The sequence below is a fragment of the Plodia interpunctella genome, chromosome 20 (assembly GCF_027563975.2).
Source record: "Plodia interpunctella isolate USDA-ARS_2022_Savannah chromosome 20, ilPloInte3.2, whole genome shotgun sequence".
Taxonomy (NCBI): Eukaryota; Metazoa; Arthropoda; class Insecta; order Lepidoptera; family Pyralidae; genus Plodia; species Plodia interpunctella.
This window is the reverse complement of record NC_071313.1, coordinates 2,381,185-2,406,604: the sequence shown is the minus strand read 5'-3', so window position 1 is coordinate 2,406,604 and position 25,420 is coordinate 2,381,185. Positions and strand designations below refer to the sequence as shown.

The window sequence follows — 25,420 nt, the reverse complement described above, 5'->3', positions numbered from 1 at the left end:
GTACCTACTACCAACGTGCCAAAAGTTTGTCACCAAATAAATAAAGTTGAAAATTTTATAAGTATAGTAATATAAAAGTGTGTACATATAACTTAATTTAGTAAAAAATCTGTTTTAAAAGAAATTGGCATGTTGCCTAAACTGAACGCCGCAAACTAGGAACGGAATGACAGATGTCAGATCACAAATTGTGGTAGTGTCAAGTCGTGTGTATTGTGCGGTACTTGTTTTAATTTGTGATAGGTACAGATTTATTCCCTGGATATAGCACAATGTTCAAAAAGTAAGTGAAGCTTATTGTGTTTATTTTAAAGTAATTTAAGTTTTGTTTTATAAGTGTAGATTAGATATAGGTAGATGATTTTGGTTAGGTTATGTAGGTACGTTTTTGTTTATTGGTAGGTTTTCCTCTGTAGCGATTGGTTAAAAATTTGACGTTTAGTTTCAAATAGCCTATCAGATAAACAAAATTTGACATAAATGTGAGGAATACTAGAGATGTTCTTCAGTCGACTGAAAAGTTATAAATCAAGCAAGATATATTTTACTAGATTCTATTAGAATATCAAATAGATTTCACTATATGGCATCAAATTAATATTAAAATTTGAGTAATACTTTTTAGAAAAACTAATCTTTTTGTGTCGTTTTCTTCCGTTCAGTCCGTCAAAGATTACCAATAACATAGGTACCACATATTATCGCATATTTGCCTCAATTTACATCTTCATCATCTGTCAATACATGATTATTTTTCACTAGTTATTCAGAACGTTTTGGTTAGTAATTTTATTGACCACCTAAGTAAGAGCCTACGAGGTAGAACGACGAGCCTTAGATTTGAAAAATAATCATGAATTTATATTCATCATTTATATTCATGTACTCTTTAAGAATCATTAATAAGCTGACGTCAAAGTGTTATTATTAGAACGTTAAAGTATTTATTAGAACCTGAATTTATTCCATGAAATATATTTCATGGATCGATATGGTGTATTTTTATTTGTCGGTCAATTTTGTGAATAGAAGTCACTAAAAACATTTTGACTAAAAGCAAAACCTTTTTTACCTAACCAAAAGATGCTGAATATTTGATAGGTATTCAGCATCTTTTTTAGATATTTTGATGGTTGGACAGCATACAGCATATTGATATTTATTCTTGATTTATTCTAAAATAAAATTATGTGTACGTTGTATGTCGTATGTAAATCCATCGATTTTCTGTATATCTTTCTACGCTCTAGTGAGCAAGAGAGAAATCGAATTACATACATGCTAGAGTAGGATAGCAATAAGCTGACGTAGTGAAAGAAAATGGACGGGGTTTGGTTTGTTCAGTCAGTTTTTTTTAAGTAGTCGTGGTTAACAGTGAATGGCGGACGCACACGTTAATTTTGCAGCTGTTAGTAATTGATTGTTCATTGCACCGTTACATCTTCAGTTGATCGTTTTAAATGCCGTGCTATTAAATACAAATCATCCATAGCCGTAACTCAGTGATGTAGAAAGTACCCGAAACAAAAGATCGCATGTGATTCTATTTCGTGACGTAACTGGATTCTTTGGAATAACTGTGTCGTGTAATAAATAGTCGCGTTGACCGATTGACGGTCGATGCGGCAGCTGCTCGTGGCAGCGAGTCGTGACTACATCAACCATGTGGGAAATGGATTCGGATTCCGTGAGTGCGTCTTCGGACGGGCTCCGTCGTCGTCAAGGATGGGACCCCGAGGCCGACAGCCTCGCCTCTCAGATAGACGAGCTTGACGAAGTGCTTGCGGAAGAAGAGGAAGGTTGTCCTTTACCCTCAACACCAGAAGATCAGCATCTCCTTGACGCTGAAATGGCTGAAGTGTTGAAAGCTGGTGTGCTTTCTGATGAAATAGACCTCGGAGCACTGGCGCACAATGCTGCCGAGCAGGCTGAAGAATTCGTTCGCAAAGTCTGGGAGGCTTCATGGAATGTGTGTCACTTCAGACACCTGCCGCGTTGGCTTCAAGATAATGATTATTTGCATAAAGGTCATCGCCCTCCACTACCCTCTTTCAGTGCCTGTTTCGCCTCCATTTTCAGAATTCACACTGAAACTGGCAACATCTGGACCCATCTGTTGGGTTGTGTCGCTTTCATTGGAGTAGCTATATATTTCCTCACACGTCCTTCAATTGAAATTCAAATGCAAGAAAAAATGATTTTTGGTGTATTTTTTGTTGGTGCAATAGTTTGTTTGGGCTTTTCATTTGCATACCATACCCTTTACTGCCACTCGGAGATGGTTGGTAAATTGTTTTCTAAGTTAGATTACTGTGGAATAGCACTCCTAATTATGGGGTCCTTTGTTCCATGGTTGTATTACAGTTTCTACTGCCATTACAGACCTAAAATTATATACTTATCTGTAGTGGTTGTGTTAGGAATATTATCCATCATAGTGTCCCTTTGGGACAGGTTTTCTGAGCCTCGACTACGACCTCTGCGAGCGGGAGTGTTTATGGGTTTTGGTTTGTCAGGTATAGTGCCTGCTATTCACTATGGCATTACTGAAGGCTGGTTCAGCCAAGTTAGTAAGGCATCACTGGGATGGTTGGTCCTCATGGGACTCCTATACATATTAGGTGCTATGTTCTATGCTCTGAGAGTTCCAGAGCGCTGGTTCCCTGGTAAATGTGACATCTGGTTCCAGTCTCACCAGATTTTCCATGTCCTAGTGATTGTGGCGGCGTTCGTGCATTACCATGGCATCAGTGAACTGGCATCCTACAGAGTAACAGTTGGGGAATGCTCTATGCCTCCATCATCTATTGCATTTTAGCCCTCCCCAATACCAAATGTGATAGTAGGCCATAGATAAATTTAAGTAGATTACAAAACGGTTACACTTTATATTTTATAACATGTAATTTTAACACATTTTGTAAGATTTTTAATCATCAGATCAACATTATTGTATTACAGCCATGGTGGAAATTTGATATCTGTGGTTATTACTGTCTGGGGTTGAAACTTATTTATTTATTGTTAAATACCTATCTAGTTATATCTTTAGGCCCTTCAGCTTATCATTCTATCACTAACTTTTGCACTTTTGTTTCACTTCAAAGTTCCTTTTTAGTTTTGTACTTAATTTTATCCATTGTGTATTTTACTTTAGCTAAGTTAGATCCGAGGTGGGGAGGCTAGGCCACAAAGCATGATCCCTCACTGTACACTCTTCCATTGTCACTATCATACACAATATTTATGTTGTGAAAGACATATATGTTTTGAGACATTTATTTTATGCTTTCTCTTGAGCTATAACATCTTTTATTTAATTATGTCTATTGGCTATATTGATTACAATATTTTGTTTGAATTATTTTCTGAAGGTATTTTTTAAAGTTAGATGTAATTTTTAATCTTTTTATATTGTAGCAATGGGTTTAACTTAATTTTTGTTCAGGTATTGTGACAAATTTACATTCCATAATTTCTGCAATTTTAAAACATAACATCAGCTTTTATCACTTCAATCTGGCCATTATTTTCTATAACTTTTTTTGATTAGTGGTCAGCAAAAATATAGTAATATGAATTAATTCAAAGTATATTCTAAATTGATCTAAGTGTTCATATGTGTACAGATTTTATGAGACCGAAAAAGAAAAAAAAAATGTGATGTATATTAATACAAATTGAAGTCTATAGTACCTATTGAATAAAAATAAACATTTAATTTTGGATAAAATTAGTTTGAAGGCAAATTGTGGGAATAAGTAAGAAAGGAAATAATATAGCAAATCTCATAAAATATTGTAAAGACAATGTCTAAACTTAATAGTGTAAAAAGTACATAAGTTTATTAAGGTGTTTAAGAACTGCTTTCTAAAGAACAAAAAAACCAGCATTCTATATGGCATATCATAAGTCAGGTTTGGACTGATGAAGAAAGACAATATAAATATATGATTTGTTAATTAAAATAGTCTCAATTATATTTATTTTCTTTGAGCCATTCACTGTTAAAATTATACTCGTAACTTTTCAATTAAAATTTATACCCATATTTCTATTGGGCACAAAATTTGTCAGGTATAATTTTAACAACTGGCTACACTACACATGATTTATTTTATAATTTAAATAGTTGTATAATTAGATTTAAAATTTTAGATTGCAAAGTAAAAAAATCCTTGTATTAAGATGTTAAAAGCGCTTTCTTAGTTGTGCTGATTTGTTGATTTCTTTGTTTTTGGTGAGATTCAAATATAATTATGCAATAAACTATTAAAAACAAAATAAGGCATTTTTTGTCCATATTACCAGTTATTCTTTTATCTAAATTTATGTTTTTAAAAGGCAAATAAACATTTAAATAAAACAGGACGTAACTTAATGTCGGCTCCATACTATCTCGGATAAGTTCGTCGAATTTGGCGTATTCAGTATACATTGCTGGTTTTCCATTGTGCTAAATAAAAGCACTCAAAGTACACATAGTGTGTAGCCGGCATAATAGCAATATTCCGGAGGAAAGCCAATATAGAATTCATTGATTACATAATACTTCCAGCCAATACGAAACAACGCACAAACATTAGAACCTCCTTTTTTGGAAGTCTGTTGAAAGTGTTGCGCCATTTATTAGTATAATTATATTTATTATATAAACTTTTGTCCGCGGCTCCGCCCGCGTGAATTTCTCGAGGGGTGATGAATTCCTATGTCCTTCTCCGTACTTCAAAATATATGTGGATTTAAAGTACTGCAATATTTCAAGATGATTGGTGTAGATAAAGCGTGAAGAGTAACAAACATACTTTCGCATTTATAATATCAGTTAGGATACTTTTTCGCTCACAGACTAACAAACACTTCGTAAACACTTAGCTCGCTATTTCGATCGATATTATTTAACCTTGTCACTTGAAAAGGTAACGAGTAACTTAGTAGGTAACTGCCTAAAAATAACTTTGAAAAATATCGCCAGTTGTAAAATCATAGTCGAATCCACAGATATAAAAACATTACATTGAAGATGGTCTTATATCTGTGATCGAATCATCAAAAATTTTGACGTCGGACTTCGTGGCGTAACAGCCCCGAATGAAACTGGTAACAAGAATAGAATATGCCATCAAAACATGCTATAAAAACCCAAGTCTCGCAGCTCAGTTTTTCTACCAAGTCGATTAATTTATTTAGTCCCTACTTAAGGGACGTTCTGTCTTAAGTTATTACGTAAGTTATTATCATATCAATATTAAAAATCTTTTAGGTTTTAAATAAATAGATCGACAGACAAGTAGTCTAGCTAGAAACAATAGTACTATCTGCTCTATTAATTCAAAATTATGTCATGGAAGTGTTTTTTTTTAAACAGAAACTTATTTTTACATATTGGTTGCGTACGTTCCTTAAGAATTTTTCCAGTGTTTTCCACAAAATCTATCTGGATTATGTGGAAAACTATTTAAAAATGATATAATAGTACTACTACTACTGACTGTCTATCATCGAGATACCTAATATAGTCCCTACCAACAAAATTTCATAAAAAGCCGTCCAGTTTTGCGTAAACAAATAATGAACATCCTCACAATTATACATTTATGTTATGAACGTATACGCATTTATATCAACGGAAAGTTCTAAGGATGTGCTGCAATTTCGGCTGTACAAGTGAAGACATGAATAATGAACCAATTTTTATGCCAAATGCCAAACGTATTCATTACATGAATTTCGTTTTGCAATATCCAACGTTGGGGTAGCACTTAGCTGTTTTTATAAGCTTTTATTTAACTTGCAATGTATGTCGCTATGTCCCTAGACATATATTGTCTCAAATGGAATCTTGTAACTCAAGTTTGAAGCAGATATCTTCAACCGATTGACCTGAAATTTTGTACACACGTTTATTTTGGATGACAGTGCATTATTATGATAAGCATGACCTGATAGTTCACCAAGGAACGGCTTCTTACGTGGGAACTCCTCAACGGCTAACTGCACGGACATAATTTTTTTTTCACACATTGAACGCAATAAAAATCTTACTGACAACAATAAAAGATTGTGTCAATGTCATTTTTGTATAAATCTAAACATTACAATCGTTTTTCTACATTATTTTTCCAAGTCTTGTTTTCTTCGCCGTGCCGTCACAGATTATATAACTATGTTATACCTAGCTATGGCGTATTGATACCTAGCTATGGCGTCTCGTCTCGCATCGAATCTGAATTCTGAATATTTGTTCAAAATTCAAGATTCTGTTTTCAAACTGGAAATATGGAGCTGTATTTAACTAATTATTTTATTTATTTACGTCTCTACGCTATGTATTATTCCATATTTTACCCGTGTACCAAATTTCAAACATACACATACCTACATACGCTCATCCTCATAGCATTTATAATATTAATAAGACTTAGTAAGTACTTGATTGGGTATGTTATTGATTTACCCAAATATCCTATTGTCTATACGAAAAGTTCCATATAATTTATCATCATTCATTTCTTATGTGTGTCACAGTTTATCAATTCGCTTATCATCCGTTATCAGTTGGATATGCGTTTGAATTTCCTATGCTACGACGTAACTTCTACCCACCCATACTCTAGGCGTCCTGTATGTGTCTTATAATACATTTTATGTAGACTATACAAAATGTATTTATTTTTACTTCACATCTATTCTTGGGCAACTAAATAGGCGTCATACATTACAAATAAAGGTATCGCGTCGTGGAGCGTTTTGTCGCTCACATAGAATACCGCGGCAAGAGTACAGAGGGGTTAGAGCTGGTTAGCATTTCACTTCTCACCATCGAATCGATTCGAAGTGAGACGCAACGAACCAATCATATTTGCAGTGTGCTGGTCGTTGCGTCACAATGGCGCAATATGATTGGTTCGCTGCGTCTCACTTCGAATCGATTCGATGGTGACAGAGAAGTGAAATGCAAACCCGCACTTCGCCCACAGTTGGCTCTTCTCATGCATGTAAGCGTAATATAGGATTAAATGGGCACTAGGCCTTATATAAATAAACTGAGTTCTGAGCCAACAGATCCACTGTTAGTCGTCAAAGGAAATTAATATTTATTACAAAGTTGTAAGGGTCAACATTGAATAGTGAAGTCAAAATGCACGTACATTTCTAGTTTGACGTGTCTTGCGTTAGTGATTTGCGCAAACATATGTACCTAACTGTACTATGATAACCTTGACTTGTTAGTGGTCATACGTCCTGTAGGGGTACAGTGACCAGCTCATTATCCATACAAAAGACTAAGTTATACCTCGACATGTATTTTACTAAAGCGGTTGATTGCGGTTTCATTTTATCCATTGAGGGAGATTTATGTTTAGAAGTTGATGAGACATGAGTTATACTTGTGTATGGTGTACTTGCATAACACCATATCATACCGTGGATAATCCTTTAATCCATACTGTTAGGTCACAATTATAATACAATATGTATAGAGTTCAATTTAATACATAAGTATATATGCTTGCATATTGTCATAGACAACATGATTAATAATTTTCCTGTTATAAGAATAGAATCTTGTTTATGAATACTTGTTATTTGTCAATGTCAAATCTATGATTTGACATTGACAAATATGATGACAAATTGTTGCGCTTGTTGGGCTCCCGTTTTTGGGTTTTTAATTGGAATATTGTGATTGAAAAGTAATTAATATGTGAAGTGTAAGGTTAACAATAAAACCAGTTCGTTAAAATATTTAAGACTTTTAATTAATTGGAGAAAGCTTTCAATACTAATAAATACTACAAAAATAAAAATAAATATTTTTATTTTTGTTTGTGATGGATAAATTCAAAAACTACTGGGCCGATTTTGATGAAATTTGACACAGAGATATAGACGAAATTTTTTGAAGCGACATATAGGTTACATTTTTTTTATTATGGTTTAACCCGAGCGAAGCCGGGTAGGAGGTGTTAAAATAAAACTCAATCCACTAGGGTAGGTACTATGGATTTCTTTATTTGTCATTGTAATATTGATAAAAACTTAAAATCAAAAAAATAAAAACTTGTTTCACTCAATATACTTACCTAATTAATAAATATTTACATTATCCAGATTGATCTAATAAATTAAAAAATCTATGAAAACATAAACACGCCAATTTTGTCGCTAATCGGTAGATGAGTCAGTCGATGTCAAGATAAAGATTTTTATATAAAAAAAAATTGATTGCAGCTATAAATATTACCTACTTACTTGTTGTTTACTCGCCTTGAAAAACTTGCAATGCGATGATCTCGTAATCCATAGATTACGATGGTTTTTAATACACGTGATACAATAGTAAATTTTATTGCTTTGGGTATAATGTTGTTCTGCATAGATATTGTCGTAGATAATCAATTAATCTTATCTGAATAAATGAAACAACCCGATCGCGAATACACTGACATTGCGAATACTTACATATAAATAATACAAACAATATAAAAATCACCCGAGAACTACGAGTTGAATTTATATGAACACGCTGTCGTCAATTTTTTCTATGATTGATTGCTTTCGTGATGACAGCTCATATCTAGATTCTCTAAATAATCTAGTCTGAATAAGCTGTCCAGAAATTCCAATATGCGTGAATTCGCGGGGAAGGAAGAGTTAGTAACATTATACCTACATAATGTGGCCGTCCAAATCAAAATGTCCTTCTCCATACTTCAAACTACATGTATGCAAAATTTCAAGATTGGTTGAGTAGATACAGCGTGAAAAGGTAACAAAAAAACAAACTTACTTTCGCATTTATAATATTAGTTAGGATACTATGTACCTACAATATAGATAGATAACTCGTATAGTAGTTGTCTCCAGCAGTCAAGCTTAGCTTTCACGTCAAACGTTCTATCAAGTTACCGATCGTTAGCTTTGTAGATATCTTCACATTTTATATGGGTTCGTGTGATACCAGACTATATTATACATGTATATATATACCTGGTATAATATCCTCTGGTATAATGATACAAATAGTGCGTCAAAACGCAGTCAAGGCGTATTTTATACCGTTTTGGTTTCAGCAAATCAGAACGATGTTATTCTTTATGTTTAATATAAAATAACGGCGTCGCTCGTATACAATCTAAATAAATTTTACACCTAAACCTTCCTCAGTAATTACACTATCTATTGGTGAAAACCACATGATAATCCGTGTGTTTGAGTTTATAACGAACAGACAAAACAGAGAATTTTACTATTTTAGAACTTAACTATATATTTTATGTAAGGATGCTGTAATCGGAAACGGGCCATCCACTCTATTGAGTAAAAAAAAATTAATTCTGTGAGTTATTTGCTAATATTATAAACGCATAGAAACGAAAGATTACATGGATGTTGCTTTCTCTGTCACGAGAAAACTGGGTGGATTTCGATGAAATCCCGCCGTTATACAATAAAATCACAGGCAACTTTTATCCTAAAAATTCTGTGGATTCTTAGCCCCAGGGCGTAGCTAGTGCAGAATGCAAAAAAGGGCATCGCTTTTTTGAAACGGACATAAACATCACTTGTTTAGAGTGAATTCCATGAATGCATAAAATTCTGTTTATCTTTTACGTATTCTTACAAAGCTCCTTTGGCATCAACGAAGCACATGGCTCAATGTACACTCAACAACAAATAAACTTTGGCTGCATGGTAGAATACGCGTCAGTAAAAAAATCCCGTGGCAATATATGTAACTATCAGAATGGCCACGTTGTTGTTGTCAGCGATTATAGCGCCGATTCTGCCATACTTGTCAAGGCACAGACATACACACTGGCAGTGGACTGTATGTATTCAATACAGTCGACCACACCGGCTGTCAAGTTACCCTACATACCGAGGGGTGAATTTGCAATGAATTTTGCTCGGTTGATGTGATGTTGAATGTACATCATAAAAGATGAAAGCGAAGTTTGTTAACGTCACTTAGTTGAATGGAATTTTTCTAGTTCTAATCCTATTCTAATATTATAAATGCGAAATTAAGTTTGTTTGTTACCTCTTCATGTATTCAACCAATCTTCTTGAAATATTGAGTATACCTTGTTTGAAGTATTGAGAAGGACACGTAACCTTTTATCCCGGAAAAATAACTGTTCCCGTGGAAAATAAATGCGGGCGAAGGCGCGGGTAACAGCTAGTCACTAATAAAATTCAATTAGATTCTTGAATCTTTTCCACCAAATGACTGGTAGGTTCATAGCTTAATAAAAACAATTTTGTCAACTAGGTGGTTCCTGCTCACTCTTATCCCGTGGGAACGGTATCTGTTACAAATGTTACCTAAGGTTTTTATAAATGAAAAGAAAACTCTCCACCTAGTCTCTTATGTTGACTATGAGAGAAAGAGACCAACTTATCATGGAAAGTAAAGTCATTTCCGACAATTTTCGCAAATTACGAATTGGGACATTTTGCGACGAAGCGGTAGAAGTGCAATTTAGAGTCAGGGCCAATGGTCCAACTACGAGTACTCCGTCCAACCAGTTGGACCATTTTCATGCAACAGTGCATCTATGAGGCACATGTTATTTTGTTATCGTCTTATAGACGATATGATATCGTTGCCTGCGGCTAATCTCATTTTCGCATGCGCAAATAAAATCAGGCTTGTTTTTTTTATTTCTCAAGGTTTAATTTGTGTTTTAGTCTTGACATTGATATTTGCAAATCGTCAATTCAAATCAGTTCCTTACAAAACATATTATATAATATACTTACCATTGCGCAAACTTGAATAAAATCATCTAAATTTGTATATTATCATTACATTATCTCGATGGACAAAACCCAAAGATTCAAAATTCGAACCATTTTTTCTATAATTACAAAACCTACTAATATTATAAATGCGAAAGTTTGTGAGGATGTATGTTACATACACATATACATACTTACTATTTGCTACTCTTTAAAGCAAAATCGACTAAACCGATTGTTATGTACATGTATGTTAATTTGGTACACGGGCACTATGGGCAGAATATGTATAACCTGGAATAACACATAGGGCACTTTTTATCCCGAAATTCCCACGGGAGCGAAGCCCCTGGGCGCAGCTAGTCATAAATAAATATTAAAATTATTATAACAGTTATGCTAGGTTAAGGTGCTACTACACATAAACAAATTATACATAATATGATAATGTTTAGGTCGTGGTTTAGGTGATTTGATTGTTATTTCATCGGTTTGATGAATTAATACAAAAAAATAAATGTTAATTCATTACAATAAATATCTAGACGCTGCAGCCGAGAAAAAAAATTGGTCATTATTTGTTGGTATCCTCCCACTTTCATTTCCGCCTTATCAATGCAGTGATGAAGGAAAAGTACCATTTTGATTGTTCTGTTGAGCAAATTGGCCATGGAAGCAAATTAGCTAATTTGTGACTCTCGCTCTGGCAATTATTCTATTTCTGTCTGTCTTTTCTAGAATATAGTCATCTAGATGGCTATTAGCTGGAAGCCTTACGTACCTGAATAGAGAAACTTCGTAAAACTGATTTATTTATTGTCTACGAGTACGCATTATTCATATTTTCATACTAATGTTATGTGTGTTTGTTGTTTCATTTGTGAGATCTTGTTGAACTCAATGTGAGGAAAAATCACGTCGTTGATGTTATCCACACTATCCATACTAATATTATATAAAGAGAAAAGATTTGTATTTTTGTTTGTAATGATAAATTCAAAAATATAGGTACTAGATGTTTTCATAAAATTGGCATTGACGCAGACGAAACCCTCATGACTAACATAAGCTACTTTTTTTTACAAATTTAGTTGAGGTTATTACACTAACGTTTTCTACTTATCGGGAAATATACGAAAAAAATATGAAACTCAATAGGTTGTAATGACGCGCCCCGTCATAATATACTGAGGGCTGATCTATCGTATCGCCTCGATGTGGACTTACTGCTGGCCTTGAACCAACGATCGATTTAGGTACCTAAAGAATAGTTTAGTGTACAACTACCACTATGTCCCTATGTAACAGCACATCAACCTACACAAATTCATTGCAAACTCTCCGCTATTACCGCGACACAGAGGTACATGCAGGGTAACTTGATGTGCTGTTGACTGTACTTGACGTATTGTAGGTAGGTATTTGTTAAAAATTATTTGGTAAAAATATAGAAGGCTGAGGTTATTCTAAATTTTTACAAGCTTCTATTTAGTTTCATCTGTGCCGTCCTGTCTTGAAGTTAAATTTTACCTACTTCCGCTTATCCTATACAATTCGCTCCACGTCGCTTCAGTATTCATTACAGTAGGTATGCACTGTCTATTTTAATAAGCATGACCTAGTGAACACCCAAGATAGGCTCCCGACGACAACTCCTCAACAGTTTACTGCACGTACAAGTATTGTCAGGCGTTAAATGCAATAACATGCCTCTCCATTGAGCCAACCGAGGACCGAGTCGACCAAACATTAAACTTTGACGTCATAGTTTGATAGACAATTCTTGATTTTTGTCATGAACTTTGTGAGTAAAGCCGCGGTAGGGAACAGTTTTTATTAAGAGGTACTAACAATTTGACGAAAAGAAAAGCTTGTGAAAAAAGAGACATTTTTGTAAAAAAAAAACTTAAAATCAATATGTCTCAAGTGCCTGTGTTCGTTGCCCAATGTCCTTATGACCCAAATACAAGCAAATGCAATGAAAATGTAGAACGGAAGGCAAGCGGATACGTTTCGGCGCATCGCGTTGCGTTATTCGAGTCCTTGTGTTGTTATCTAAATTAGCAAAAAATAAAGTTTCTATTTTTTTTTATTATATTTCCGGCTGTTGACAGTTTGTTTTTATAGACACAGTAACTTTTTATATTGTTAATTTTTTTTGTATTGTTGTGCATGTATTGTAAAAACATGTCAAGACAAGGTCAAGAGAATTTAATCACGTATAATTTTTTTCACAAAGCAGAAACGGGAGGCCTTTGTCCAACAGTGCGTATAGGCTTAAAAAAACTATGTTTATTTTATACTTGCGGCCTTAATAATTATGCACCTAAACCTTCCTCAGGAATCACGCTATGTAATGGTGTAAACTGCATGAAAATCCGTGCAGTAGTTTATGAGTTTATCGCGAACAGACAGATAGACGCGGTAGAGGACTTTGTTTTATAATATGTAGGATTTAGCTTTCACAATATTTTTTTCATTGGCATATGAAACATTTTAAAAAACTTAAATCTTGTTATTGACGAATCCGAAAATTTGTAAGTAATTTCCTATCGTTCGTTAGAAACTTGGCAATTTATGTCTCTTCTCGTTCTTTCCAATAGTTTATGACAGTGATGTATAGATCCTTGACGGCAGCTGCTCTGTCACATAAGAACTTCATTGATTGAATTCCATATGAGTGGATAGTAATGTTAGGCCTAGAGTCCACATAGCTAAACATATACATAACTGATGTTTATAAACAGACAATAAGGGCCCAACAAAAATGTCTTGTAAAAAAACTAGCCAAGTCTCGACGAAGCAGTTTGTTTTTCTATAAAAAGTCTAAGGTCTAAATCTAAGGCGATCGCTGCTATTTCTTTATCAATATAGTTAGTGTTTGTATGACTGATCGTTGAATATTTTTTAAGTATAATTTATGTATTGAAAGATGCAAATCAACGGCCAAGTCACATAAAGTCTTTAATAAAGCAATCGCAGTAACGTACCTACTACACTTACCTATACTATACTTGGCTTGGCTTTAGTTACTTAGAGGTTCCAGTTCATCGATCGTAGGCCACCATTTTATGGGCTTATGTTTTTTTATTTCAGCTTAAAAAAATCTATTCGCGCATGTCAATATATCTTATTGTATACCTTAGGCCTAACAGGAGCTTCATAAAATAGCTTTGGATCGATATTGATTGTAGTTAATGGAGCGCAGTCATAATAGCTTTGTTTGTGTTGCATAATGTTTTTAACTTGAATTTCTTGGGTCAATATCATGGCCTATGAGCTTCGTAATGTAAAGTCTGTAGTTCTAATTAATAGACAAAAGAAATGCTTGTTATTACGAATTCCTTGCGTTTGTTTTAGCAAGAATAATATATCATAACTAATTGGTCTGAACGACCTTTGTTAATATTCACAATTGTATATCATAATCTTCTTGACCTTATGCCACTCCACACATGATTATTAAAAATGTAAAAGTTAAACTGCTTGCTGAAATTGAAACATTTTATCATAGTAGCAAGTCAAATTGAAGAACATTTATTCAATTCAACTTATAATGAAAACATGTTTGGATTGGACGATTTGGATAATCTGCATTAATTACGTGCAACGTAATTAATGCAGATTAATCGGCCTTACGTCATTGATTTTCTTTTTTTGTTTTTCCTAATTTAAAACACGTAACTGGGCGAAAAACTTAGTGAAAACCTATATGCATGTTGCCTTGCCATGTTTACATACAGTATACTTAATGAAAATCAGAATTTAATTTTCAAAGTGCAAAACAAATAAATAAATATATTAGAACAAATCGCACAGAATATTGAGCTAGCCCCAAAGTAAGTTCGAGACTTGTGTTATGGGATACTAACTCAACGATACTATATTTTATAACAAATACATATTAGATAAACATCCAAGGCCCGGGCCAATAAGAAAACTATCATTTTTCCATCATGAACCGACCGGGGTTCGAACCCGGGACCTCTCGGTTCAGTGACAAGCACTTTACCACTGCGCCACTGAGGTCCTAAAAAACAAGTTTTCATTATTTTGTGTATAGGTAAGTGTTTACACAGCACGTCATATTATGTGAGATTGTAAATATTTTAGAAAGTGCTGGCAGTAGTACCTACGTCGCTTCTCAATTGCGCATTGTGTCTGCACTAAACATTACTTAGGTACAGTTAAGATATTTTTAGTGATATTAAAATGTCATAATATTTGTTAATTATTTTAACAAATCTCATTTTGAAAGTATTTGTCTAACATCTTAAGTAATCACACTTTTATCTATATTATTTTCGAAGGAGGTGTGTATTTATCTTCCTTCACTATGTACGTGAAAACGGATCCTACAATACAATACGAGTATTACTAAAACGAGTATACAGGCTTCCAGACGCCAACGCTTTGGCACCGTTAACATACCAACCACTGTTATCACGTCCATTCGACCTATTACAACAAAAACATCAACGAATTCTATTGCAGTTTTTGAATATGTCTACTTCATTTTCAATGGTAGCAATACAGCAATGGAGCTCGTGTCAATGGGTAATGCTGTAGACGTTATAAATATAACTACGCACGTGAATGGAGCTCACGTGTTTAGAAATGACATTGAAACAGCGACGCAGCGTATTATCAGCTTGGATCTGTAATGTATTGTAATTTCATTATGTTATAGGCATATTATTGATTTAGTGTGTGCATTGAATAGGCACAAAAGCGAATTGTGGTGCTAAGTTTGCACGACTCTGTGGCACGATTTCAGCTATTCGATTAAAGTATGTTTTATGTTGACTTGATGTAGATTGATAAATTGGCCAATCGTTGTTTTACATATAATTATGTTTTTACACAAATAAATAATTATGTTTTTATACATATCTTATTGAAAGAAATATTCTTTTATTTTCTGTACGATCAACAGTTTACCAGTCAGCAATATAAATGACAGTGTGACTAACTGTACTTTTATCACACACGTTATTATAAAGTCGTTGACATAAGTATTCATATAGATACTTTGCCATATCTTCTATCGCCTGAGTTTTGACCTATGCCACTGTAGGGTAGGTACAGTCACGTGCATTAATATTTATACAAATGCATTCAGTTTTAGACTTAGTTTTATTGAAATAAGAACAGATGTTACATACTCCATTTCATACTTATTCTAGACCTTGTTCCGACTACGCTTGAGTAAAAACATAAACTATACCCATAAACCTTCGTCAGGAATCCGTGCAGCAGTTTTGAATTTAGCGCGAACAGACTATTGTTTTATAATATTATTATGTAAATGTTACTTAAACGAGTAAAAAATCTATTTTGTATCATATAGTCAATGAAAGATTTGCGAAAAGCAGTGATGCGTATATCGCGTGTGGTTAATGTATGTGTTAGGTATGCTATGTTGTTTTATATAGACATGCTGGATGTGGCTGCTCTTGCCTTTCCACTCTCATTTTGTAATTCTGATGTTTCACGAAAATTCCGATGAAATCTGGCCACTATATAGTGTTTACATTGGGCTGCATCTCTTAATTTTCTCGCTCTCTCATTCTTCTCTCATCATCGTTCCCGATTGCTGGGGACTGTGACGCCACGATGGCCAGTTTCAGCATAAAAAATAAACCAATTTTTTTTAAAAGACGTACCTATTTTACAACCGCTGACGGAAATCTTCCTCAAGGTCAAATAATATGTTATTGATTGGCCTCTTTAGATTCACGTCGTTTTCGATTTATACATGGAGTATAAAAGCTTTTTTTACAAGTTGCAATAAAATAATATCTTCATGAACTGTTCGACGACCGTAATAAGAACTGGAGAAAAACATTGAGCAATGAGGTTGATGTAACTCAAGTAACTTATCCATAACGAAACGACGTGATGATTTTCTTATAGGTACTTCATGGTGTTTCCTATCGTGGTGGTGGTTTTCAATAAATAAACAGATTTACCATTCTTTATTGCCTGAAATTCTACTTCTCTCTCTCTCATCTATGATTGCAATAATAGAATTTATTTCCTAGGGATTTGTACATACCTACGATGGAATTAGTATGTACTTACTCCGTCGGAGTACCTACTCAATAGTTTTGTACCCATGATATTTTTTGAGCATTTGAAAAATACAAAAATTACAGACATTTATCGTAGAAACTAGAATTCTTTAACGTTAAAAATAGATCTACGATGAAAAGTATTTTCGAAATTGTTAAAAGGTTTCTCTCGACCTAATGTTGATTAGGTATAACAACTTGGAGAAGATTGTGTCTTGAAACTTTTACCATTATCATAGTTCCGGCTGGGACAATAAACATTGTTTTTAAACTATTCAGTCTTTGTAGCTCCCAGTTTCGGAGTAAATACGCGATACTATACAGATATGTATAGGTACGTAAAGCCAAGTTTATTTAAAGCTCGCTATTTACACATCTTGCTAGGAAAGAAACGTAGACTATGGCTACCTCGGAAATCTAATTTCCACCTCAGAAAAATAAACAATACTTACTCATTGATTGGGTTTACTATTAACCTATCAATTGTAACTTTTGTGCGTAACTAACCTGAAAAAGTAACTAAATGATCACTTACTTACTGACTAATGATCACTTACAATGCTAAATCTAAATTGAAATATTGATTCTATCAAGACTGGTGATGTTTTGTACTGAACTACTGACTAAATCGCTGCTACATTGATAATATTAAACCATTGTTTACTTGACAATTACATTTTGTCTTGTAGTCCAAAATCAAATAATTTATTTAGATTAATATTTACCAAAGCTACAAACTACTAGCATTTCGGAACTACCAATGCTTAGAAATGCCGAAAGAAATTCGTTGTTCTGAAAGTATCAAATAGGGCTAAGGCGAAGGGTAGCTGAATGACGTCATTTGACGCCTGGCTGTGATGTCATCGCGTTACCCCTTCCACGGTTTTCATTGACCGCGCAGTCCTTTCCTTTCTTCACGTGTTGCCGGAATTGAATTTGGCGATGTGACGCTGTGAGCTATGACCATATGTCAGCATAAGTAAATAGTACCTATAAAACCATAGATAAAAGAAATTTATGTATAAATCAAAGTCTCCCTCCGCGTGTGTTTGTATGCATCTTCTTTGAAACTCATCGCACTTTTATGCAGTTTTCAATGATATATAGACAATTTATACCGGAAGGTTTTTAGACCTCGTGCTGGGCCGAATCGCTAATTAAAAAAAAAAAAAACAAAAAAATTATAATTTTGCAAACTTTTAGGTTAAGCCCATGTTCGGCTGATTCGAGCCAAAATGTTCATTTTGTTTCAGTCTTTTCATACAATGTCGCCAACTCAATAGCGGTGTTAATTTTTAAATATTTTACACTCACAGAGAGAATTTGTTGTATAGTATATATTTACACACTAATTATAAATGGCAGACTTGCTAATAAATTAAACTGCCTTATGCCAATACTGATGCACTTTGCCAATTGGTGCCAATATACGTGATATGAATTTATTTCTTTTACCTCACGTTGACAGTTGAGGCAATGAACTTTTTCTAAAAAGAATGCCTGAAAATAATGTCTAGGTCAGATTATACACAGTATTTTCGCAAAGTCCAGTAGTCCTATAATCTCTCTCTCTCTCTCATCTGAGCGTATTCCCAATTCCTAGTCGGAGCCCAGGGTCAGCTTTCTTACTTTTTCGTCTCCACTTCGCACGGTCGTCGGCATCCCTAGTTGTCAGACCAGGCCATACAAATATAGAGTGTGGCAGCTGCTTCTCCTCTCATTGCAAAAGTCAATCATGAAGGAAAAGTGTATAAACTAGAAATTCTTTCCATATGCGATGGCTAACAAATTGTTAATTTTCACGAATAAGCCTTCGAGTCATTCGTATCTTAAATTTTACGCGGGCTCTGGGCACAGATTACATAATACCCCAATATGTCGTAGGGTCACAGTCAGGAATGCACCCAAGAATACGCGAGTGTTAGTAGCTTTAGAATAGATCTCATGCTGTGAGAAATAGTTCACCTGTTGTTCGCCTCTCTGACGCCAACCTTCGGGAAACTAATGATTTTGCTGCATTATGACGACTGCGCTTACACAACTGCCATAAAAGTAGGTAATGTTTTAGGAACCATGAATGTGTGTTCACAGTCGAATAATATTCCAACGTTATAGGTGTAAATGTGAGGTAATTCTTACAGAATGATTTTTTTCTAATTGCACAATAGCTACGTGTTATTCGTTAATTAAAAGTAATGATTGCATAATTGTTATGTTCTTGTTGTTTTTGGTCTCATATTTCTTAGTCTTCATACTAGTGATAATTAAAGGTATGGATCTTTAATTAGCACCGGTATAGCTTAGTACCTATGAAGGGAGTCGGTTGGGAATTTTCATTGTGTATATATAGAATTAAATTTCATTCATATTTCATTTGTGTATAGAACAAAATATGTGGCTATATTGGCTTGACTGTATATATAAATAACTCATGGTTCAGTACTGTAAAATATTTAATCTGTTTGAGAGCTATTGGTGCCCAACAAGGACATACAAATACACAATGTTAGGCTTATAATTTTTCAAAAACGGCTTAATCGATTTTGTTGCCCCACGAACTTAAAAATTCCATTGGCAAATCCTACATACCTTTTAAATTTCATCAAAATCGGACCAACGGTTCGAAAGTTATCGCGTTACAAACATACATACAAAAAATGTATTTTTGCCCCAAGTAGAATGTTAGATTTACAATTACATCTCTCGGTTCGTGCAAGCTGTGTAAATAATTAGAACTCCTGTTGAAGAAACATTTTTTTTACAAATGCAACTGCAGTGAAATCAGGCAATGCAAGCGGACGCATAGTGCCTTACCGCAACTTTTAGTGGGTCAGTTCACTGCCCTAGTTGTCTCTAGTTTTACGCTTTCTAAGGCCTGGGGTCGATGGCCAGTCGTCACGAAAGCTGTAAAACAGCAATATACTTAATATTATCGTAGAAATTGCAATATAAGTAATGAGGGAAAGAATTCTATATAATATTAACTTTTAACTAGCTTTTGCCCGCGGCTTCGCTCGCGTGATTTTCTCTAACGAAAGGAAAATTTGAAGCGTTGATGTATGAAAAACTATTGCGGGTGTTTCATATTGCCATCCTTGTCATTTCCAGGTTTGACGAGAAGGAGAGCATCTCAGGTGTGCAGCAGCTCAAGTCCTCGGTGCAGAAGGGAATCCGAGCTCGTCTGCTGGAGCTGTACCCCCATCTGGAAAACTACATCGACCAGGTGCTGCCCAAGAAAGATACCTTCAGGATTGTTAAATGGTAACCTATTTTATCCATCATTGCCGGTCGTCACAGCTTCGCCATGTAAACGTCATCAAAAGCATAAATGCTGATGCTTTTCCCTTGATGTCATGTTTGCACATACGAGATCATTCGATGTGATTATAGTTTTGATGTCAGCTATTTCATGACTCCAGACTCACTTAGACAATTTCTCATTCAATGAGGTCTTTAGTGGTGACTGAGGAAGGAACCAACCAGGAAGACGCTCAGATGAGAGAGAATAGCAAGTAAAGTAACCTCAATTCACGAACAAAATTTTCTTTTTCTATTATGTTCGACTAGATCTTCATCCTAATTGTGGTTTTACCAGAAATTTTCCTTACCAGATGCACAATTAATTATCCCGTTAATTTTATTGCTTACTTTATGATGGCAATAAAAAAATAAATGAAACAATAATCGAATTAAATACTATACTTCCGTGTTCGAAAGAGACTATAAGCTTACTGGGGCCCGATTCTCACGAAATCAAAGTTCATTTTATCAAATTTTTCTATTTTTTTAAATTTATTTATAAACAAAAATGTTCGATCAATCGATGTGTTCGGTAGAAATTTTTGACGGTGTTTTTTTTGTAAAGGCAGAAACAGTGGTAGATCTTTAGAAAAAAATTGAGAAAAGTGATGAAGTGATCTTCGATTTCCTAAACCTTCCTAAGGAAGGTTCCAGTACCCGTCCGATTGTTTTTGAATTTATCGCGTTCATTCATACAGACAGACGGGATAGGGGGATTCTTTTTATAATTTTTAAGAATACTTATATGTATACATATAGATAAACATCTAAGGTTCCATATATGTATATGTATTGTACCAGCGGTTAGACATATCTAATATCACGTTCAAAGAATGCGATCAATTAGACGGCACACTGACGCTAATTTTGTTCGCTATTCAATTTTCAATGAAGTAAAATTAGGTTCTTTTATGAGATTCTTATTCAAACTCGGGCGTAAATGAAGTTATGTGTGATTTGCAAAGATATTTTTTCATTAAAATAAAATTATTGTTTTATATGTTAACTTATTATATTCAGTCATTTAGGTTTAAGTATCACAAAGGGTAAAATGGGACACTATTACTAATACTCTGTTGTCTGTCACCAGACTGTATCTCATGATCCATGATACGTGATAGTTAGACAGTTAAAATTTTCACAGATGATATCTTTTGCCGCTATAACATAATTTTTTGTGGTTAGAATAAATTGTACTGATTGACCTATATATGTATATGCACCCCGACAGGCTACTATTAAGCGCGAAGCGTGGCGGTGTAATGGTTAAGAGTTAAGACCTGTGGATCGAAAGGTCCCAGGTTCGAATACTACTCGTGCATGACTTTGTATACCACAATCTGACTCATGCATAGTAATTTTCATTGACCACCACTTACTTCCGGTGAAGGAAAACATCGTAAGGAAACCTGCACTCTGGTTGATTATCAACTTGTGTGTGAAATGGAGAAGCAATGGCAAACCACCCCATTAATAGTGCCAAGAAAGTCGTTATGTGTGTCATTCCACGACTATGAAGAAGAGTATTAGGTAGTACCTAGTAGGTAAGTAGGTACTCGTAAATACCAATTTCAGCGAACATCAATGTCACGTTTTTAGACTGTACTCGTAAGTTTCATTGCCACGGTACGGGGAAGGAAAATTAATTATATAGGTAAATGATGTTGAATGAAATGCCAACTTGTAATGGATCAATCCAATAGGTATATGAATCGGGTACCTACCTAGTCTCATTTACTCATGTTTAATTCCTCTACCTGCACGTATTGTGTTTAGTTGTAAATTCTTTCTCTCTCATCTTTGCGGTTACATTCGGAGCTGTGACGTCCCGAAGTCCAGGATTTGTGTAAAAATTGCCATTTAAAAAAAAGAATTGGCTAAGACTAAGATTTTACAACCGGCTCTTTGGGGATGTTATTGTTGCCTATCAGCTGTTAAGGCTTTGGGTCATGTCGCCTTGTTCGACATCCACGGGAATATATGGAGTGATCCTATTCTAGGGCGGAACCACACGCCACAATGTGTGTAGGTGTAAATGATTACGTAATGAGTTTAAATTATTCGGTAACGTTTTGGTAACTTTCTGACTTGTGGCCTTATTTTGTCAGAATAATTTGATACGAAAAACTGATAGAATTTTTAGATTAATATTTTGAAAAGTATTTCATGGTAGTCGAGTCGAATTTCGGGATAAAAATGCTGACCACTGCGCTATGGAGGTCGTAATTTTTTTTTATTTTTCACGAAAAAACCTCACGTAGAACAATGATTTCGAGATTTCTCTAATATGTACAGATGCGAAATCTCTTGATTGTCACGCGAAAGTCACGCACGTTATGCTTCGTTGCTACATAACAATAAAAAGACATTAGAAAATGACATCAAATCTGCAGTATCTCAGGGCCATTTCCCAATTACAGTCACGACCACATCGAGATCATGGTGAACAGCGCCGGGGAGCTACTCTTCTTCAGACATCGCGAGGGACCCTGGATGCCCACGCTCAGGTTACTGCATAAATGTAAGCACTCACTCTTGGCGTCGCGGAAGGACAGCTGAATCTATTTTGTTACATACAGCTACATACTGTCAGATACATGCGGAACATTGCGCAGTTTGTATGTGTGTTTTTATTTCCCGCAATGAAAAACCAGCATTGTAGTAAACTTTTTGTGTTAAACTTGTAGTGTGGAGCTGGCATAACACTGAGCCTTCACCAATTGCACGCACGTTCTAGTTTTATTTGTGTTAAGTTTGTGTTTGTGTTAATTTTTGTTGGTTGAGTGTAATAAAGCTATTATATAATATTTCATCTCTGCATGTTCCCGGTTGCGTTCGGGGCTGTGACGCCGCGAAACCCGGTGTTAGCGTAAAAAAGCTTTATCGGCCGTGTTTCAAATCTACGCAAGGCGTGTTATTTTCTTTGCTTTCTTTGTTATTGTCAGAGACAATAACAAAGAAAGCAAATCAATACAATAATTTGTAATATGTATAAATATTCACTTTCTTAGTTAGAAATTCAAGAATTCACTATTTGAATTTCTAACTAAGAGAGCCACCTAAATGATCTAAATATCTGACTTAAATTTTCGAAAATAATAATGAGATATAAAAATACAGGTTTTTACAAATAGCGTGCGTAATTATAGATTCGCTTCTCAGTCCTGTTTTTTTTTTAAAGTCGTTATTATTTTCCAAAATTACCTAAAAAGCAGATGTGACATGTGCAACAGAACCATTTAAATCTGAATAAGATTTTGAACTACAGCTAATTTGACGCTATAAATATATTAAATGTAGAACCTGCCAATAAAACAGCTAGTCGGGACCCGAATTCATTAACCTAATAAGGGGGAGCGGCAACACTATTAGGTACTAATAACTTAATTATTCCGTTGCATTAGTTTCACTTAGCTTGCTGGCACACTTCTTACATTTTACCTTGGTATAAATACAATAATATTATGCTAATTTAAGTAATTGGGTCAGACTGATAAAACTACGAATTGAAATAATAATTTAATTACATACAGATATTTCGCACTACAAAATTTTTATTTTACTTTTTTATTGGTAGATATTTCGAATTTCGAATATCACACGCAAAGCAATTTGTGAATCAGAAACATTTCTTTGTTTCGTGTTTTAATTCCGTATTTTACTCCCCCAATAAAAAATATTACCCTCGATTCATAATCGTATAAACGTCACTCGTAATTTCCGAAACCCCGATTAGATTGGCATCGATAGATCGAGGGCGGATAGTAAAACGATCAACGAACCCGATGAAATAAACGAATTGGGGACTTACCTATTGGGTTTAAACAAATCCTAATTCGGTACGAGATCAGATATAAAAAATACTTGGATTTTGTATCGATGGATTTTATATAGACTTGATATGTTACAGTTTGTAAAACTTTTTTTGTAGTAGTGGTTAAGCTATTAGTTAAGAGCTGATAGGCAACAATAGCATTCCCAAGGAGGGTTGACGTCGGACAGGCGGCCGGTTGTACAATCACAGCCGAATCCGGGCTTCGCGACTTCAGAACCCCGAATGAAACCTAAAACATGCAGAGATGAGAGAGAGAGAAGTATGTAATGTATTGTTAAGTCTATGTTTTGCTGTATGGAGGGCATATTGGTAGAAATAAATGAAATAGTGATATATTATCTAACATATTACTTACGAATAAATAAGTAAATGTTTGTTTATTCGTAGCCTATCGCCTATAAAACGAGTCTCCATTTGGAAAACATTATATCTGTTTCGACATGAATTAAAATGCATGGGACGACGCCGACGTTGGTGTGCTCGTCTCGAAGACTCATTTTACCTGGATAGTAAGTGAGTAAAAATACTTTAAATATATTTTCTTCCAGATCCCTTCTTCCTGCCAATGCAGCAGGTCGACAAAGGTGCTATTCGCTTCGTGCTCAGCGGCGCCAACATCATGTGTCCAGGGCTCACGTCGCCTGGTGCTAGGATGTCTTCCGTGGAGAAGGGGCAGGTGGTAGCCGTCATGGCGGAGGGGAAGGAGCACGCGTTAGCTGTGGGGATGACGTCACTGTCGACTGATGATATGTGAGATTGGAATATTTCATATCTCCTTGTTTATTTCTCTCTCTTTCTCATCAATGCGTTTAACTGATGGTATTCTTTATGGAAGCCCGGAGTCCGCCAAAATGAGTTGACTTTTGAAACATTTTGAAAATTTTGGCCGAGGTCGATTGTGGGATATTATCCCTTATTCGCCTCTTACGGACCTCGTGCTTTAGACAGTGAATAAAATGAGAAACACGCGAGGATGAGGAAGAATATGTGTATTTTTCAGGAAAACGGAAGCTTTGCTTTATTTATTTTTTAAATTTATTTACAGAGCAAAAGTCAACAAAGGTGTGGGCATAGAGAACTGCCATTATTTGAATGACGGGCTGTGGCAGATGAAACCAGTGAAATAAAAACGCAGACACTTCAACTATATTATTATGTAACTTATTTTTAAGGTTTATAAAATAAATATTGTATACAGTAACAAAAAATTGTTATTATTTTTATCATGACCTATTTCCGTCCTATTTGTTTTATACATAATTACCTATGTAAATAACTTACTTTAAAATGAGCCCAAGTGAAATGGGTAAGAGATGTAGAAGAAAGACTAGAGATGTTACTTAACTAACCGTCAAGTCATGATGTTTTGTAGTACTGTGGCGTATATAATCAATAGTTATAGGCTAAATGGAATATGTGAATAATAATCATGAAATTATTGAATTTCCCTTTTGCTTTGACC

At 34.7% G+C, this 25,420-nt stretch overlaps 2 protein-coding genes across 2 annotated transcripts; both read left to right on the top strand.

Annotated features, from left to right (window-relative positions):
• Positions 1-127: 127 nt before the first annotated feature.
• On the top strand, positions 128-25,166 carry MCTS1 (Malignant T cell amplified sequence 1). The gene is made up of 5 exons (XM_053760220.1): positions 128-283; positions 19,932-20,084; positions 22,544-22,644; positions 24,507-24,708; positions 25,004-25,166. Exons 1-5 carry the CDS (start codon positions 273-275, stop codon positions 25,083-25,085), a joined length of 549 nt encoding a protein of 182 aa, XP_053616195.1. The 5' UTR covers positions 128-272; the 3' UTR covers positions 25,086-25,166.
• On the top strand, positions 1,294-4,287 carry AdipoR (Adiponectin receptor). The gene has a single exon (XM_053760219.1). It carries the CDS (start codon positions 1,664-1,666, stop codon positions 2,816-2,818), a length of 1,155 nt encoding a protein of 384 aa, XP_053616194.1. The 5' UTR covers positions 1,294-1,663; the 3' UTR covers positions 2,819-4,287.
• Positions 25,167-25,420: the final 254 nt, after the last annotated feature.